Source organism: Aythya marila (genome assembly GCF_965140915.1).
Source record: "Aythya marila genome assembly, chromosome: 1".
Lineage (NCBI taxonomy): Eukaryota > Metazoa > Chordata > Aves > Anseriformes > Anatidae > Aythya > Aythya marila.
Window position 1 is genome coordinate 141,685,547 of NC_139042.1, and position 16,542 is coordinate 141,702,088.

General features: G+C 44.9%; 3 protein-coding genes across 3 annotated transcripts in view; 1 reads left to right on the plus strand and 2 right to left on the minus strand.

Moving 5' to 3' along the window:
- Positions 1-151: 151 nt before the first annotated feature.
- LOC309873965 (tubulin alpha-2 chain) lies at positions 152-5,249 on the minus strand (the record flags this gene model as incomplete). Its single annotated transcript, XM_082751820.1, has 5 exons — positions 4,575-5,249; positions 3,039-3,252; positions 2,296-2,444; positions 1,188-1,868; positions 152-445 (listed from the first exon to the last, which is right to left on the minus strand). The coding sequence occupies exons 1-5, from the start codon at positions 4,755-4,757 to the stop codon at positions 152-154; spliced, it is 1,521 nt and encodes a 506-aa protein (XP_082607946.1). The 5' UTR covers positions 4,758-5,249.
- Positions 5,250-5,831: 582 nt separating this feature from the next.
- PEX26 (peroxisomal biogenesis factor 26) lies at positions 5,832-12,216 on the minus strand. The gene is made up of 5 exons (XM_082757241.1): positions 11,877-12,216; positions 11,362-11,502; positions 10,627-10,940; positions 9,157-9,303; positions 5,832-8,399 (listed from the first exon to the last, which is right to left on the minus strand). The coding sequence occupies exons 1-5, from the start codon at positions 12,050-12,052 to the stop codon at positions 8,296-8,298; spliced, it is 882 nt and encodes a 293-aa protein (XP_082613367.1). The 5' UTR covers positions 12,053-12,216; the 3' UTR covers positions 5,832-8,295.
- Positions 12,217-13,784: 1,568 nt separating this feature from the next.
- MICAL3 (microtubule associated monooxygenase, calponin and LIM domain containing 3) overlaps positions 13,785-16,542 on the plus strand; it is a 178,793-nt gene continuing 176,035 nt past the window's right edge. Inside the window, exon 1 of the mRNA XM_082765521.1 lies at positions 13,785-13,916. The gene's annotated coding sequence lies outside the window, so the exon portion shown is untranslated. The remainder of the gene's footprint in view (positions 13,917-16,542) is intronic.

Below are 16,542 nucleotides of genomic sequence, written 5' to 3' on the forward strand. Positions count from 1 at the left end.
GCTGTCTTGTGGTCTCATAGTGGACAACTCACTGTTTACAGTCTACTAAGGTGCCAATGGACTTGGTACATGTGAGAAAAGTGAAAATGAAGCCACATGAAATAAAGAGACATAGAGACAATCTTATGCACATTAAAAGGCAGATTAAGTTTTAAGGTTGCCCTGCATCGTTTTCATCCTCAAATGAATCAGTTGCTACTTCCTCGTAGTCCTTCTCCAGGGCAGACAAGTCCTCTCGGGCTTCTGCAAATTCTTCTTCTTCCATGCCTTCACTTACATACCAGTGCACAAAGGCTCTCTTGGCATACATCAGATCAAACTTGTGGTCGAGCCTTGCCCAGGCCTCTGCAATGGCTGTGGTGTTACTCAGCATGCAGACTGCTCGCTCGACTTGGGCAAGGTCTCCTCCTGGCGTAGCCGTGGGAGGTTGATAGTTGATCCCAACCTGCAAACAACAGTAGAAAAAAGACAGTTGCAAAAAAAGTTACAAGAAAAGGGATAAAAAGAGGCAATAAATGGGTTAAGAAAATTGTAGAGCCACTGGTGAGTGGAAGAAAAAAAAAGTAAGGAAAAACACAAATTATGTTAGTGAAATCCCTGACAAGTCTAATGTCATTCAAGATATGTTTTGTGTGCAAGTCAGTTCCTACTCTCACCCAAGTAAAATAAAGAGCCACTGACCAGAACAGGACTCTCAATGAAGAAAAACACAAAAATGTGTTGATATGCTTGACAAAACTGGTGAAAGTGGCTGTTCATGGAGATACTGTAGAAATGTTTCACTTACCAACAATGTATTATTGATACAGTTTTGCTGTGTTGTTTCTTTTTTTTTTTTTTTTTTAATCTCATCAAGGACACTCTCAGCAGTGTCTTTAGAATATAAGCCTTATCTTAATCTTTCTTTTAGAATGCAATATTTTAAGTTTAGAGTCTTACAGGGTTGACATTGTCCCAGTAATGAAAATAAAAATAGTATATACGCTCCCATTTACTTAAAGGCTTATAAGTCTGTGTCAGTGGGATGTCATTAGGAGAAAGGGCACATTTTATACACACATCTTTCTTAGGTTCATTCTTCTCACTAGTGAAAAACATGCAAGATCTAAAACTTTAAATACAAGTTTTCAGCTAAAATGAATTTGCTCATAAAACATGAAAGAGAAGCTCATGGCAGCCTTTCTCACCTTGAAGCCCGTTGGACACCAGTCAACAAACTGGAGGGACCTGTTGGTCTTGATGGCAGCAATTGCTACATTGACATCTTTGGGAACTACATCACCACGATAGAGCATGCAGCAGGCCATGTACTTCCCATGTCGTGGGTCACACTTCACCATCTGGTTGTTGGGCTCAAAGCAGGAGCTGGTGATTTCAGCCACTGAGAGCTGCTCGTGATATGCTCTGTCAGAAGAGATGATGGGGGCGTAGGTCACTAAGGGGAAGTGGATGCGTGGGTAGGGAACCAGGTTTGTCTGAAACTCTGTCAGATCCACGTTGAGGGCACCATCAAAGCGCAGTGAGGCGGTGATGGAGGAGACAATCTGGCTGATGAGGCGGTTGAGGTTAGTGTAAGTTGGGCGCTCAATGTCCAGGTTTCTGCGACAGATATCATAGATAGCCTCATTGTCCACCATGAAAGCACAGTCTGAGTGTTCCAGGGTGGTGTGTGTGGTGAGGATAGAATTGTAGGGTTCCACCACAGCGGTGGAGACCTGAGGGGCAGGGTAAATGGCAAACTCTAGTTTGGACTTCTTTCCGTAATCCACAGAGAGGCGCTCCATCAGCAAGGAGGTGAAGCCAGAGCCAGTGCCCCCACCAAAGCTGTGGAAGATCAAGAATCCCTGCAGTCCAGAACAGGCATCAGCCTGAAAAAAAAAAAAAACAACAGGAAAAGTAAAAGAATAAGTGAGCATATTTTAAATTAGACCCTCAGATAGAAACAGCAATACCCGCATGAGATGCACAGCAAAAGAGTTAGCAGTTTTACCAGAAAATCCACATCATCTGTTTTCCCCTGTAAATCTCAGGCTAGTGTATCACTAGAGCAATACATATACATGCATATATTTTTCCTAACAATAACAATGGTACAGCAATATTTAAGTTTTTCCATTTAAGTCTTCCACTCACATGAAAGCTAAGCTTGGACATCAAGTAAACACATTTTTCTGTTCTGAGCCAATGACAGGAGTAAAAACAAAATGAGAGCCACTATCAAAAAAAAAAAGTATGACATGTTACATCCCCTCCCACCCACCAAGTGTGTCCTGCTTCTAACGTAACAGTGCATACCAGTTTGCGGATACGATCTAATGCCATGTCAATTTTGTCTTTGCCAATGGAGTAGTGGCCACGTGCATAGTTATTTGCTGCATCTTCTTTTCCAGTGATCAGCTGTTCTGGGTGGAAAAGCTGCCGGTAGGTGCCAGTCCGCACTTCATCTGAACGACAAAGAAAATGTACAAGCTTAGAAGAGAACCCTCAGGTAAATTATTAGAAAATATTTGCAAGAGTAAAACATCTTTTAGGATACTCCTGCTTTCTGATTCTCCATGCTCCTGTCTTTCAATGCTTTCTTCAATACGAAGAAAGCATTTTCCACAGTTAGCAAAAGAAAAATAAAATCGCACACACACACACACAAAGATTAGAAGGGAACCTCCCTAAGTAGTTTAAATTGTACTCATAACCAGTGCGGGTTTAGACAATAGTAAACTTTTGAGTTTATTATTAGTTAAGGCATCCATGACAGAATCAGTTTTCATCTAGCTGAAGGTGTCCCTGCCCATGGCAGGGAGTTGGAATTATATGATCTTTAAGGTCCCTTCCAACCCAAACCATTCTATGATTTTATGATCATTTCAATTGAGAATAACATATTTTAGTAATATTTCCTATTTAAAACTTTGAATATTCTACCTGGAGGTCAAGATCATCCCTAAAGATAAGGTAGAGTCCTGCTATTTGGTGATCTGAGCTTTGCCACACAGGAGAGTTAATTCATTTCACTTTTCCAGGACTGGTTCTATACTGACCTACTACCGTTGGTTCTAAGTCCACCATAATAGCCCGGGGTACGTATTTTCTGGTGCTTGTCTCTCTGAAAAATGTGGCAAAAGAGTCGTCATTGCTGGGTGGGTCACTGAAGGTGCCATCTGGCTGAATGCTGTGTTCCAGACAGAAGAGTTCCCAACACGCATTGCCAATTTGAACTCCAGCTTGGCCAATGTGAACAGAGATGCACTCGCGCTGTAGTGGGAAAATAAGGGGAATGGTGGGAAGAAAAAATGAGAATCGGTTTATAGACTGTTAGGATGCTATCTGAAACCCCAAATAAACCAATGATTACAAAAGTTTCCACAAGACTGGAATTAACAAAAAACATTCTAATACTTATTTTAAAATAAGTAGATAAGTATTTTGTCGTGTGCAGAAAGAGACGCTAAGGACAACTAGAGATTTGCAGCTGTGTCTACACATGATGTAGAGTATGTACATGGTCTGTGTGTAAATACATGTAAGCCTGTACAGATAGAAAAACTGTATATAAATATACAAAATAAACTATAGTAGGTCCCAGCTGAGGAATAGCAGCTAAATCCAGTTGTCTGGGACAAGGTGCAGCTATGCTGCCTTATCGACATATAGAGAAAGCAAAGGGAATGAAGTATCTTCTGATCACTCAGCCTTCTATGAAACGAGTGTTAGGTGCAAAATAAGTTCATAGAAATTAAAGTAACTGGAATTAAAGTGTCCTTACTAGCTTAATTCATTCAACTCCTGAATGTTTCAGCTCATTCCCTGGGCAATTTTAATTTAATTTAAGAAGAGTTGACTTGCTGGAAATGTTTTCTACTAGATTCTCAAAACTGACTATGCAATCTAGGGAAACTGTTTTCTGTAGTCACAGAAACCCATCAATTTGTAATCTAGGTGTACCACTGTGGCACTAATTCAATTAGGACCAAGTAAAAAGCAATAAGGAGACCAAAGGCATGCAAATTCAAAAATACTTTAGCACAGTAACTTGTCCTTATGCAATTAATTTCATTATTGTGCCACCTGCATCTATTTGTAGCATTGTTCCATAAGGGGAAAACAAAACAAAACAAAACAAACAAACAAAAAACAAACATGCCTCTGCATGCTTGAGGATAAAAACAGGACTAGAAACAAATGCTGGAAGAGGCTGTCCTAATGCTTACCAACCTCACAAGAAGTTGTGGTAATCTTTTTCTTTCTCAATAACTGCTTTTGAAACCAGGCTCGACAGGCTTTTAATAAGGTTCACCCAACCTCTCAATTGCAAAACCTTGGATGCAGTACAAGAATTACAGATTTTCCCTGGTTTAGGCTACTCAAAAAAATGTAGAGAATCATGATGGCCTAGAAAGACCACAGGTTGTGAACATCCATCTTTGGTCCCCCTCTTTTAGTCACGGCTCTAACGCTGAAGCAAAAACGTCCCCTCAGCCTTCCCACCTTCACTCAGCCCTTGACCAGAGCAGGGAGGAAACAAAGGCCAGCCTCACTGTTCCTTATCTCATAAAATAACCTGCTCCTTTCCTTACCATGGTTTCTCCTGTGTGTTTCTTTTCTGGATTGGATGCAGAAGCGGTGGTTACTGATGTTTCTACTGTTGTACAGGCAACCTGACGCGAGGGGGACAGTGCATTCTTCCTTCGCTGGTGGGGGCCTGCAGCATCACAGTGGAGGCAGGAGAGGTCACAATCGCTCCCAGGCAACCTTCCCATGGCACCTGCTCCACTTACATCACTAGCCTGCTTTCACCCAGCCCTATAGTCTGTCGTTAAGAAAGTTTTCCCAGTTAGTTCTCCGTACAAAACATTAGTTTAAAAGGTAAAATAAAAAAATAAAAGAGTTACAGCTGATATTAGCAGCCAGTATTTCAACAGATAAGGGTGTCTTCACAAATAACTGTTTTCCTTCCTTGAAACGCTTACAACTGGTGAATCTGCTACTGGCAACTCATTTTAAAGAGTAATCATTTCAGAATTTCTTCATTAACACTTCCAAATGGTGGCATTTTTGTGTCTTTCTGACAAAGGCGACTGTGTCCTCCGTTCAGCTGCAGTCCACTTGCAAAACTCCCCCTGATGGAAGTGAGTTGGGGAACAGGTTAGGCTGTAAGGAGTTCCACTTGGTTGGCTATTTCATCATCTGTGGACAAAATACATCAGATTATCTCCTGGCCTCCTTTTCTTTGTGACACCTGTTTAGCTGATCACAGACGACTGTTCTTCAGCCCTTCAGGTGCTACACTGTGCCGGTACAAGTTCTTTGCATCCAGCAAGAGGATGCAAAAACAAAAAAGCAAAAACATCATTTGCTCTTTGTTCTGGAGATACATGCAGTAGGTTCACATACACGTGGCAGGCACACACACTCTCTCTGAATGAGCCTTAAATGATAGGATTCCTGTGGAACTATGCACGGCTACATCTTTTCCCTCCGTGTTAGAATGACAGCACAGAGAAAAAACGCAGCTAAATATAAGCAACAGGTACTTTATTCTTAGCAGTACTGATCTTGGCCACCCCAAGGTACTCAGAGACACTGAAGTATTAAAAATATATATGCTGCACCTTTCACGGAAAGTAATTATCACTCGCTGAACTCCTATGAAAATGCAGACCTGTTTCTACTGAATTAACAAGTCCTCTGCTTAATTCATGTATGCCCATGCAATGCAGACACATACTGAAACATCTCCAGAAATTATTTCACAAATCTATAGTGTCAACACATTTAATACAAAAGCTTTGATACACATAATCACAGCACAAATAAGCAACTCTACAATGAGGTAAATAATTAGTCATTTTATTGTGAAAATTAAATGTTGCAGGCTTACTATTAATTGCAAAACCAAAACCAAAACAAAACAAAACAAAAAAACAGATTGCTCATTTCTGCCTTCTTCCCTCTCATGAGGAACCAAATACAATACAAATGCAAAATCAGCAGTACTCAAGAGAAGTGGAGGTTGCTAACCTACAATTAAAATCAAGTTGAAGGTTAAAGTTCTGGTTAATGAGTGGCTGAGATATTTATCAGAATTTTAAAAAGTAATGTATGGTCTGTGCAGACCACTGATCCCAAGCCCCCAAAACGGGCACCTCTGCCATTTAACTGAAAGCATTAATTGAAATCTAAAGCAAACAAATGTTTTTTAGGTAAACAGTCAAGTGTTGTTAACAATTTGGCCTGACTTCGGAGGGAAGCTTACTATTTTATTAGCTTAAAGTATGTAGAGCAAGGCCTTACAAAGTGGTCAGTAGATACAACCGAGTCCCTTCTTGGAAGAACTCAACTCCAGCCAGACCCTCTGTGTTTGATTCTACCTGGTTTTCCCGTCAAGCGTTGGTTGCAAGGAGCTGTAACCACACTGACAGCTGGATTACAAAAACACTTAGCAGTATCAAGAACAGCTCTTCCCTATGTACAGAGTATGTAAGAAATAATTATATTAAGTATATAAGAAATAGAGAAATAATTATATAAACCATATTAAAGAGTTATGTGCTGCTTATCCTGATGTAAAGAAACAAAAACGTTGAAGGGACGGGATTTTTTTGTGGTTTTGTTCATCTAACTAGGCAAGGTGATTACTGTTTTCTGCATTCGTGGGTGACCTACCCCGCTTTATCTCACTTATCTCTATTGGGATAACTCAAGAAGAACTAGACAACATTATTTTAGCAGAGCACACACAGCACGACGACACCGGCAGGCTGCCCTCCTTGTAAATAAAACAGAAATAGCTGAGCTGCCTCCTCGGTGTATAGCTATTGCTAGAGACAATCCGCTTGAAGGGGGCTACTGTTGTAATACACTGCAGTGGCATGCATATAGGCTACTTTTCCCAAGTTTGGTGTGTTGGATAGGATTTGCTTGCCAGAACAGTGGCTTTGTTCCCCATTTTACCATTTTGACTCATGTTGGCGAGCCCGAATCCTCTTGGCACAGATGCTAGGAAGGCTGCCTAAGTTTGCCACAATGGCTCCGTGCCTCTAAGTTGTTCTTTCCAGCACACTTCACACACTGCTTCAGCAGAAGCACTATTTAAATAATCTGCACTCTCTCCTTTGGCATTACTCATTGTCAATCTATGATAGGTGGGTGGAAAAGAAATCAATCGTTTTACTGCCAGTCTCCAGTCTCTGCTCCAGGTGGTCAAAAATGGGGTCAGTCTGCTAACAAACCACCTGCAAATACAGTAATTTTCTTGCTACAGTTTTGGGAAGGCTTGAGGATCTCAGAGAAATCTCTTTCCACTTCTTAATAAGTTTTGTTGCGAATGATAGGACATTGCTAAATGGTTACCATGTAAATCAGGACTTTAGACGTATGGGTGGGAAGATGGGTTCTGGACACACAGAGACTCTCTGACATCTACATAAACAAAGCCAGAGGTATGGAAAGAGTAAAACAATGCAACAACTTCAGTTGTTGTTGTTCAACTAGACAATAATATGGAATACAGTTTAAAAAAATAAACCTATTTCCTTACCACTGCCACGTGCTCCTAAGGATTACTGCACATCAGGCAAGCACAAAGCACTGTCATTTGCATTTAAGAACAGCAGGTGCAGCACAACAGGATCTGTGGCACACCACCTAGGTTTTCTGGCTTAGAAATGACTAAAATCAAGGGCGCCTGTAAGAGGAGGTATCAGTCACAAGAGAAACCACGGTGTTCAAACTGCAACAGGCTTTGTTTTCTGCAGTGTTTTTCTTCCACAGGCTTGTCCTACATCCCGTGCTGGATGAACTGGGCATTTTAGATGTCTCCAGGCAAAACAGAGTGTTTCCCTAATTACTGGTACTCCTCTGCCTTTCACAGTCATGCTTCCAGGGATGTGATTTCAGTTGTTAAGTGAACTGCCCGGTATTGCAAGGATGGAACCTTCTTCCAGAACATCTCAGGCATCCTGCTTCCTAAGTGTCCATACAACTCGCACTCAAGAGCTACATCCAAATGAGCCCCTTCATCAGTTGTAGATTATGGAAGGCATGGCTTTACCCTAGAGCTGGACAGACCGGAGCTTAATAGACAAGAAATGTCAGGGATACTTGGCATGGTTTCAAAATTCATATACCACTGTTCCCTGGCTGAAGAAAGGAAGGTACTGCTAAGCAGGAGTTTACAGGTGGTCATCTCCATTAGGGCACAGATCTCAACAGTACTTGAAGAGCCTCACGAAGTCCTCAAGACAAGCTGACACTTCTGCAGCAGCAGAGAAGAACACGTTCTGTGGTGGAATACACTTAATCTCGAATTGGAGGCCTATGAATTGGAGACAATACAGCTGCCCAAGCCTGTCGGAAGAGCTGGACCAGTTTGCAAAGGAATGGCAATGATGTGGGAGAAGCTGCGGAACAAAACACAAAGCAAGACAGTTTTACCTTTTATAATGAAAGGCTAAGAAATACTAAACATACTGAAAAAGAACTAATCCAACTAGAGTTAATGGAAACCTATACATCTTAATTCCTTCTGCTTAGTTCAGTACTTTGGACTTCACCCCAGGCACGACTCCCATCCCCAGCAAGGTTTCTGCAGTATTTTCCAGTGGGCAGAATAGCCACAGAGTGCCCACCACCCAGCAGAAAGGGTGTCTCCAGCCAAAGAAAACACCCACCCCCTCCACACCCCAGCAGCCACATTCATGTCATGGGACCTGCCCGTTTGTCAGTGACAGCTCCAGCCACCACTCGCAAGGCTCCAGCATGAGGAGCTCAAAAGCACGAGCAAGTCTCCGCTTTCCTGACAGGACAGCCCGCGGAGGCAATCACTCTTCCAAGAGCCATTCACCTCGTAGCACCTCAAGGTGGCAGAGGCTGAGTGTAGGACAGCCCAGCCCTCCTCCCTTAGCCAGTGCCTCGTCTGTTGGAAAGAACTGAGGGTGGAATAACGGTTAACAGGAAACGGACTCCTGTACAGCTGCATCCTTCTACGTGGATTGCAACGGGAAACATCTGAAACACGCCCAAACAGTACGTTCCTAGCCAGTTTTTGTGTCTCCCAAAGGTGAAACATTCATACAGACCAAATCTATTTAAATCAGCAATTGTCTTCTGTAGCCATTAAAGGATTAAAAAAAAAAAAAGGAAATCTTAATACCGTACCCGGATCTAATCTCACTACCACAAGGTACAGCAGAAAAGTAGCCAAGAGCATCTTTTTGTAAGGAAATAAATAGAAGTGGCTTGACATGGACCTCAGTGTTCTTCGTAGCAACGTCAACATGGTTAAGAGCTTTTGGGACAGAGCACCTAGAAAATGAGAATAGAGAAGCTGTTAGGGTAAAGTTAAAAAAAATAAATCATACAAATACTAGGAAATTATTATAAATAAGGTAAGACTATTCATATTTTAGTTGGCCTGAGAGGTTTTTGTGGTTTTTGTGGTTTTTTGTTTTGTTTTGTTTTGTTTTAATATTATTCTTATTATTACTATTATGATTTTGGTGGTTTTAAAAAGGGAACAGAGAAACAGTACAAATTTATGATATAATTATCCATTCATTTTTTAAGCCATCATCTTATACCACCGTAGTTGCAGCTTCTCTCCTGGGAGATAAAGTGATTTACAGTGCTGGAGAAGCAGAGCTTGAAATGCCAGATGTGGATTCTTCTCCATTGACTCGACTTCTACTGCAGAAGTAGTACAAAATACAAAGAGCCAACAAAGTGCCTTTATAGGATGGCTAGTTAGATTTATTTTCCTTGGTACGGCTTTTTTTCTGTTTGTATTTTTTTATATATAATAAATTTATTACTAAGCATTTTAGAACCTGGAAAATTATTCTCATCTCTGAGTACTGCTTGAGGGTAAATGTGTTTTTGAATTGTCAGCAAACAAATAATTGTCTTCCACTTCCTTCATTGACACCCAGCAGGACTTCCTTGTGGCTGGTATGGTCTGACATCATTATTAATACGTACTTAATTCTCACTACCGTTTTTTAGCAAGGGATGAGCAGGATTGTGTAGGTAGTACAGCAAATCAGTTAGAGCCAGATGTGAAGAGTCATTGCACAATTGTATTTGAACAGAAGCCACTCACTCACTTAAGGATGTGTTCCATAAATGGCTTTGGTTGCCATCTCACTGGTAAAAGGACACCACCGCTACATAACCAGACTTAAGGAAGAAAAAGCAATGGAAAGGTTGGTAAGAGATTACATTGCTTCTTTCCAAAGCCACTGCTCTGACTCTGGTTTCAAACAGCAGCAAATGAGATGGTTTCAATGATCACAGGGCCTGCAAAAGTTTTTACTCTTGGAACTCGCTTCTCTTAATGTGCCAGTGAGAGTTTGCTGTCTGTACACACTGCACAGTCCTGAGTGCTTGTGAAAGTCATCTCACCAACAGCTCTAGGGTACAAACAGATTTTCTGGGATGGACTATTACAGATTATAAGGAAGAGGGCAGACAGTTGATAGGTACTAACACAGAACACACAGATGTTGGTGACCAATCATAGTCCAGATTGAACTATTCTGGTAATCTTTAAGATATGTGTATCTCTAAAACTTTAAATAGATAATTTATTAAAAAAAAAAAAAAAGAGTACAAACAAGAGGGAAAGCCTACCCAAAACAGTCTCTGTTGCTTTGTCTTGCTCCTCTTCATCAGTTGAGTGCATCTCTTCCTGTTGAGTCCACTGACATTGGCTATCACAAATGGTCTTGAGAAATGCCAGCTTCTGCTCGCTGTTTAAAACATCACAGCTGTCTACAAGCTCTTCTGCCGCCTTAAATTGGCCAAGTGGAAGCAACACATGCAGCAGATAAAGCTCCATCAACGAACTGTACTCAGGAAGTGTCTTATTGCTTAGGTTTCTCAGCCAGGTAGTGCCAACCTCCAGCATCACCTGGGGCTCTCCCACTTTGCTATACAACAGGATACTGCAACACAAGAAAGAAATAATAGAAAACAGTAATCTTGTGAAAGTTGGGATCGCTAGCAATTACTACCCAGAAGTACCTATGGTTAGGGCAGGCAGCAAGGCTTACGCTTGAGGTACAGAGACATCTCCCAGGGGAGCAGTGCGCTCTCAGAATCACACTGGCCCAGGTATTCCCAAAGGCAGCAAGAGCATGTTCACTACTGATTATGAACCCAGACGGGGGAAGAAAAATAAAAACATTCTGCAAAAGAAACAAACTCAGGTTTTTAATTTTATTATTCTTCTTTGTGAGAACAGGTCCCACGTTCCACTTTCATCCTTGCAACCTGCAAGGTGAAAACATCACACAATATTCAGGTCTGGCCTGCTCTTAACTAACGCAGGCCCTGTGCACGCGGCAGCCACAGACCCACACTCACCACAGCTCCAGGATCTTTGGGGGCAGGTGCCCAGGGAACTGGTAATACCGCAGGAGCCACGACAGCACTTCTCTCCAGCGGTTCATCTCAGCCAGAGCCTGGATGCCCACGACACACAGGGAGCACTTCACCTCTGCAGGACTGGTAATGAAGACAGAGACGTAAGCGCTTCTTATAACCGAATTTCCCACTGCATCCATTCTTACGAGCTACTTTGGCTAGCTCTGTGTGGTGCTGTACCAGCAGCTTGCCTCTCCCTTCCCTCCCCTCTACCTCTTCTCCCTCTCAATATAGGCGAGTTTGATGACCCCAAGATGTGCAGCCTGCATCTCTATGAGCAAGCAGGGAAGGTTTCTACGTACAGTTGAGGGATGACAGACACGCACCGCCTTTTATACAAAAGACTGCGTTTATTAAACGCAGAAAGCCCCTAAAAGCGCGGACCACCCCCACGAGCAGCCCCGGGCCGCCCGGCCCGCAGTCACCCCCGCGCCCCGGAGCCGCCCCCCTCGCACCTCTCGGGGCCGCTGCCGGTGCCGCTGCCGGGCCCCAGGATGCTGCAGCCCGCCTCACAGCGCTCCAGGGCGGCGGCGAAGTCGCGGTGCAGCACCAGCAGGTCGCCCGCCTCCTCCAGCAGCGAGGCGGCCTGGGCCAGCAGCGGGGACCAGCCGGCGGCCGGCGCCCCGCTCATGGCGGCGGCGGGCGGGCTGCCGCTGCCGCCACGACACAGCCTCGCCGCCCGCCCGCGCCCCGATCCGCCTCCAGCAGCGCCGCCGCCGCCGCCCTCCCGAGCCCCTCTCGGGTGGGACGGGCACCGAGAGCCGCCCCGGCACCCAGGGGCCGCCCGCTCCCGCTGGGAGGCCGGCAGAAGGCGGCCGCCACCGCCCCCCGGCGGCGCCAGGGCGGCCCCGGCGGCCATCTTCTGTGGCGCCCGCCGGGAGATGTAGTCCCTGCCAGCCTCGGGTCGCGTCCTGCCGAGGGGCGGTGTCTGACAAAATTCTGGCTAGAGAGCACCCAAGGGGTGTTTATTCGGGCCGCTCGTTCAGCAGCACCCTGGGGATAGGTGCTGCCCCAAGGGAGGACCGCCGTGCCACAAGCCTGTACCCACACGGGACATCTTTATTTAGGGTCAGGGCACGTCTCTGGCTTTGCCCCGGTGCTAAGCGTTCAGGGGGTTAACCCAAGAGAAGGGGAAGCCCTTCTCACTCGCCTGGCTGCCAAAGAGAGAACGACGAAACCCAAAGAACAACTAAACCACCTCGGTGCCAAAAGCAGCAGGGGTCAGCGCCCCGCGAAGGTCACCGCCTTGTCCGCTCGGCGGCCGCCAGGTGTCACCCGCAGCACAAGCATTACCGCCTGCCAAATTCAAAGTTTTCAGGTGCTGCTTTGGAGTAAGGCGATAAAGTTGTTGTCCTGGGGTTTTCCTCGCCATAAACAGCCCGTGGGAGAAGGGCCTTGGAGTGCCTGGTAGTGGGGGAGCGCTCCCTGTGTGCTCCCTGTGTGCTCCCTCTGAAGCTTGGCTTTGCCAGCGGGATCCTGTGTTGGACAGGCTTTCCTCTCCTCGGGTTATAAAATCATTAAGGTTGGGAAAGACCTTCAAAATCATCTGGTCCAACCATCACCCTACCACCATGTCTCTGAGCACCAGGTCCAGCCTTTCCTTGAACACCCCCAGGGATGGGGATGCTCCTCTGGGATCCTTTCTTCACTCACCCAGCAGCCACTGCTTTAAGCAAATTAAACTATTAAATGGAGTTGGGTAATCATAACAGTATCTCCATCAGTACCCTACAGGCAACAATATAAAAATGTTTCACATTCTTCTTTAACTGGTATTTTAAAACAATAGGGTGTCTTGGTTGCAAAATAATTATTGCGCTCTGTGGAAACTCTTCAGAAATGAATCTGTACAGAAGAGGCAGGATTTATTATACTGTTTTGAAATGCAGATCTCCTACTATAGCTATTTAATTAAATAAATTAAAGTTACTAATGCAGAACATGTAGAAGAGTGAAGCACGGTTTTTAAAGGAAGTTTCCATGCCGTTACAGTGCTGGCTATGGGGAACAAAGTGTGGGGAGAATCCATAAAAATTGGTGCTAACTCTGTAAGTGGCTGCTTACAGGTGGCAGGACTGTGTGCTGGCACCTCAGGGTGATGGTACAAGCGCTCCGCACCAGCAGCAGCTTTCGCAAGGTGGTGCAAGCGTGTGTGCTGTGCCATGAGCTGTGGAAGAGGCCCCAGACAAATTAAGCACATTTAAGCCACAGCAGAGAAACATTGCAGAAGGCAGGGCCCAGCAGCTAAGCAAAGGCGGGGATAAAGCCTTTCGGACTTCTGTTACTGTTGCCTGGCTCTTGCAATTTGGAAAACAACATTCCTTTTTGGGAACTACAAGTCCCAAAGTGCACTGTGGGAAGACTCTGGCTTGTACCAGCTAGTGCCCAGCACAAATTCCCAAATATGGATAAGGAATCAATTTTGAAAAAGCCTCACACTCACCAAATACTCCTCACTGAGACACTGAAAAGGAGCGAGACAGCATGAAAATGAGGTGAGTCTGCAACATGCAAAGGTTTTATTTGAGAATGTCTCTTGGGGAGAGCAGCCAAGAATATTCTGTTCCGTAGAAGGACAGCACTGCGGTGCACAGGCGATATGAGAACTGTGGCAGTGGAAGGGACTTGGAAGTGGGATTGTTGTTTCAGGTGGGCAAGTAAGCAGCAGGAGCTGCTGTGCTGCGGGGTGAGTCAGATCCTGTTTCCTTGCAGATGCTCTTTATTAATAAGGAACTATGGAAAGATACATGAGCTGCAATAACACTGCCGTAAGTTAGAGGCGGAGAAGGGCAGGGGAGAGGTAGGAGCTGCGCTAAGCAGCAGTTGCAGTGCGGTTGGTTAAGAAGCTCTGGTGGAACAAGTAGCCTTCTAATAGTGATAATTACGGGTGAAATTAATGTCTCTGTAAGGCATAGCAGAATGTTTTTGTACTTCACCCCTCTTCCTAGAGGGGACAGTGTGGTGCCTTGAAGGCCAAACTCATACCATTCCCTGGCCTGCAGAAGATGGTAACACACAGAATTGCGTAACTTCAGGCCACGAACAGCTACCCATTTACTGGCAATTTGTTGATGAGCCAAACAAAATCCTTCTGTGATGGAATCGTCCCAGGGGAGGAGAGGGATGCTCGACCTCCAGCCTCAGAGGAGCAAAGTCCCAGCAGCCTCCCTTCGTTTCCCTGGCACTCTCCTTGCAGTCCAGGTGCCGTTCGTGGGCCTTATTTCTCGCTGCCATCGAGTGCAGCTGCTCGGCCGGCTCCACAGCCTCCTCCTGCTGTGTAGGGCCATGGTGCAGTGCTGCAAGTGTAGGAGGTTCGGCCAGGACAGGGAGTGAAGCGTGAGGCGGTTTGGGCTGGTAAACTGAGCTGTCACGTGTGGATGCTCATCACCAAATCAGAATGACGCTGTTTTTCCAGCCTTCCCGAAATGAGAAGGGCACAGACTGTTTTCAAAGCTGCAAGAGTCACTCTTGTACCTGAATTATCCTACACAGCAGGGCTATTCCCCTACAAATATATTGGAGGAAGTCAACGTACTTGACTGTGCTCCTGCTTCCTGGATAACCATTTATTGTAACCAGAAAAGCTGAATTCAAGCAAACTTGCTTAAGAAGGAGCATCACAGTGGATTTTGTGTTGTGAGTGTTGAGGCCTGGTTCTTTGCTCTGGCCTGAAATCTAGGATTTTTGGTCATGGTTGTCCTGATTTTATACTGGAAAAGGAATGAAGCAAGTTGCAGAGGGGCCTTGTTTGTGTCTTCATCAGCTGTGAATTCACAGGTTCCCCTCCTCCCGCTCCTGCGAAGCAGTTCAAGGAGAGTTTAGAGTTACAGGCACCTGTGGAAGGCCTCCTGAGGCAAATCGCCTCAAGTATTAATCCAGATCTGACCAGCACACGGTCACAGGGCCAGGGAGCTGGCAATCAGTCTTTTCTGCGGTCTCTTCTGTGTCAGTAGGCTGTTAATGCGAGATTAGCAGCATTAGGGAGGCTTGGAGCTAGAAACTGTGAGGCCCTACAATTTGAGCTGAAGCGAAAGAAACACCTTTACGTCCAGACAAAAGCACAGAGCAGCAAAGCATGTTAATAAAGGCATTATAAGCATGGCTGAAGGGAGCATGGTCTCTAGGAAAGCTGTGGAGTTTTGCAGGCCTTGGTAGCCATGTATAAGGCAATGAGGGCCACAGAGAGTGCAGGCTCCAGTGTGCAGCACTCCGTCTGCACCACCACATGCTTTTGTTTGGGTCTGGCTAGGCCATTACATGCTGGAACCTGTAATTCACCTGTAATGTCCACAAGCGGTGCACCCCTATTAAATATGAAAATATCTGGCTGCAGTTCCCTTCAGTTAGCCCAAACTCAGGCCCCCTCTAGCTCCCGGCAGGCCTTCATTAGAGCTCCCGGTGGTGTGAAGGTGAGCACTTTCCACCTGTGCGTTGAACAGATGGCCAAGCATGACCTTCTGCTTTCTATTTTACTTAGCGTGGGACAGAAGCAAATGTATTTTGTTGTTTTAAACATAGAAGTACTGAGCGGTGACTCACCTGATGTTGAACCCCCCTGCTGGTGTTCCTAGTTACTGTTTTTTAAAGCACTCGCCTCTTATTTTGGCTGCATGAAAACCCAGATAACCAACAGGCAAGGATGGTAGAAGACAGGAAAGAAAACCGCAGGGGTAATCATAGCTACAATCCTGCCGGAGTTGTCACATGGCATTGAAGGGTGAGCAAATCCCTGCTACAACCTTCACCACTGAACCACAACCACTGTGTAAGGTGCAAACACTGGAAACCAGAAGACTGGAAATGCAGAGTTGTTTCCACAACTTGTAGTAACTTGAGTTTTTCTTAATTAATGGCAAAAGCTTCCCGAAACAAAGGGCGATTTTGAATTGATTGTGCCTCTTTCTTTGTTCCATGCGGAGCAGAATGCCAGACTTGGCAAGGCAGCAGCCAGCTCATACCAGCTGTTACTTTTTATTTCATTGTTACTGTTATAATAGTAATAATTAGTGCTGGGTGGGGCATTTCATAGCTTTAAGGTGACCAGTTCGGTTAAAAGCCTAAGGCTTCTTCTTTTCTGCAACCAGTTATTATCTGTGAGAACATACTGAAGGCTGTCATCAG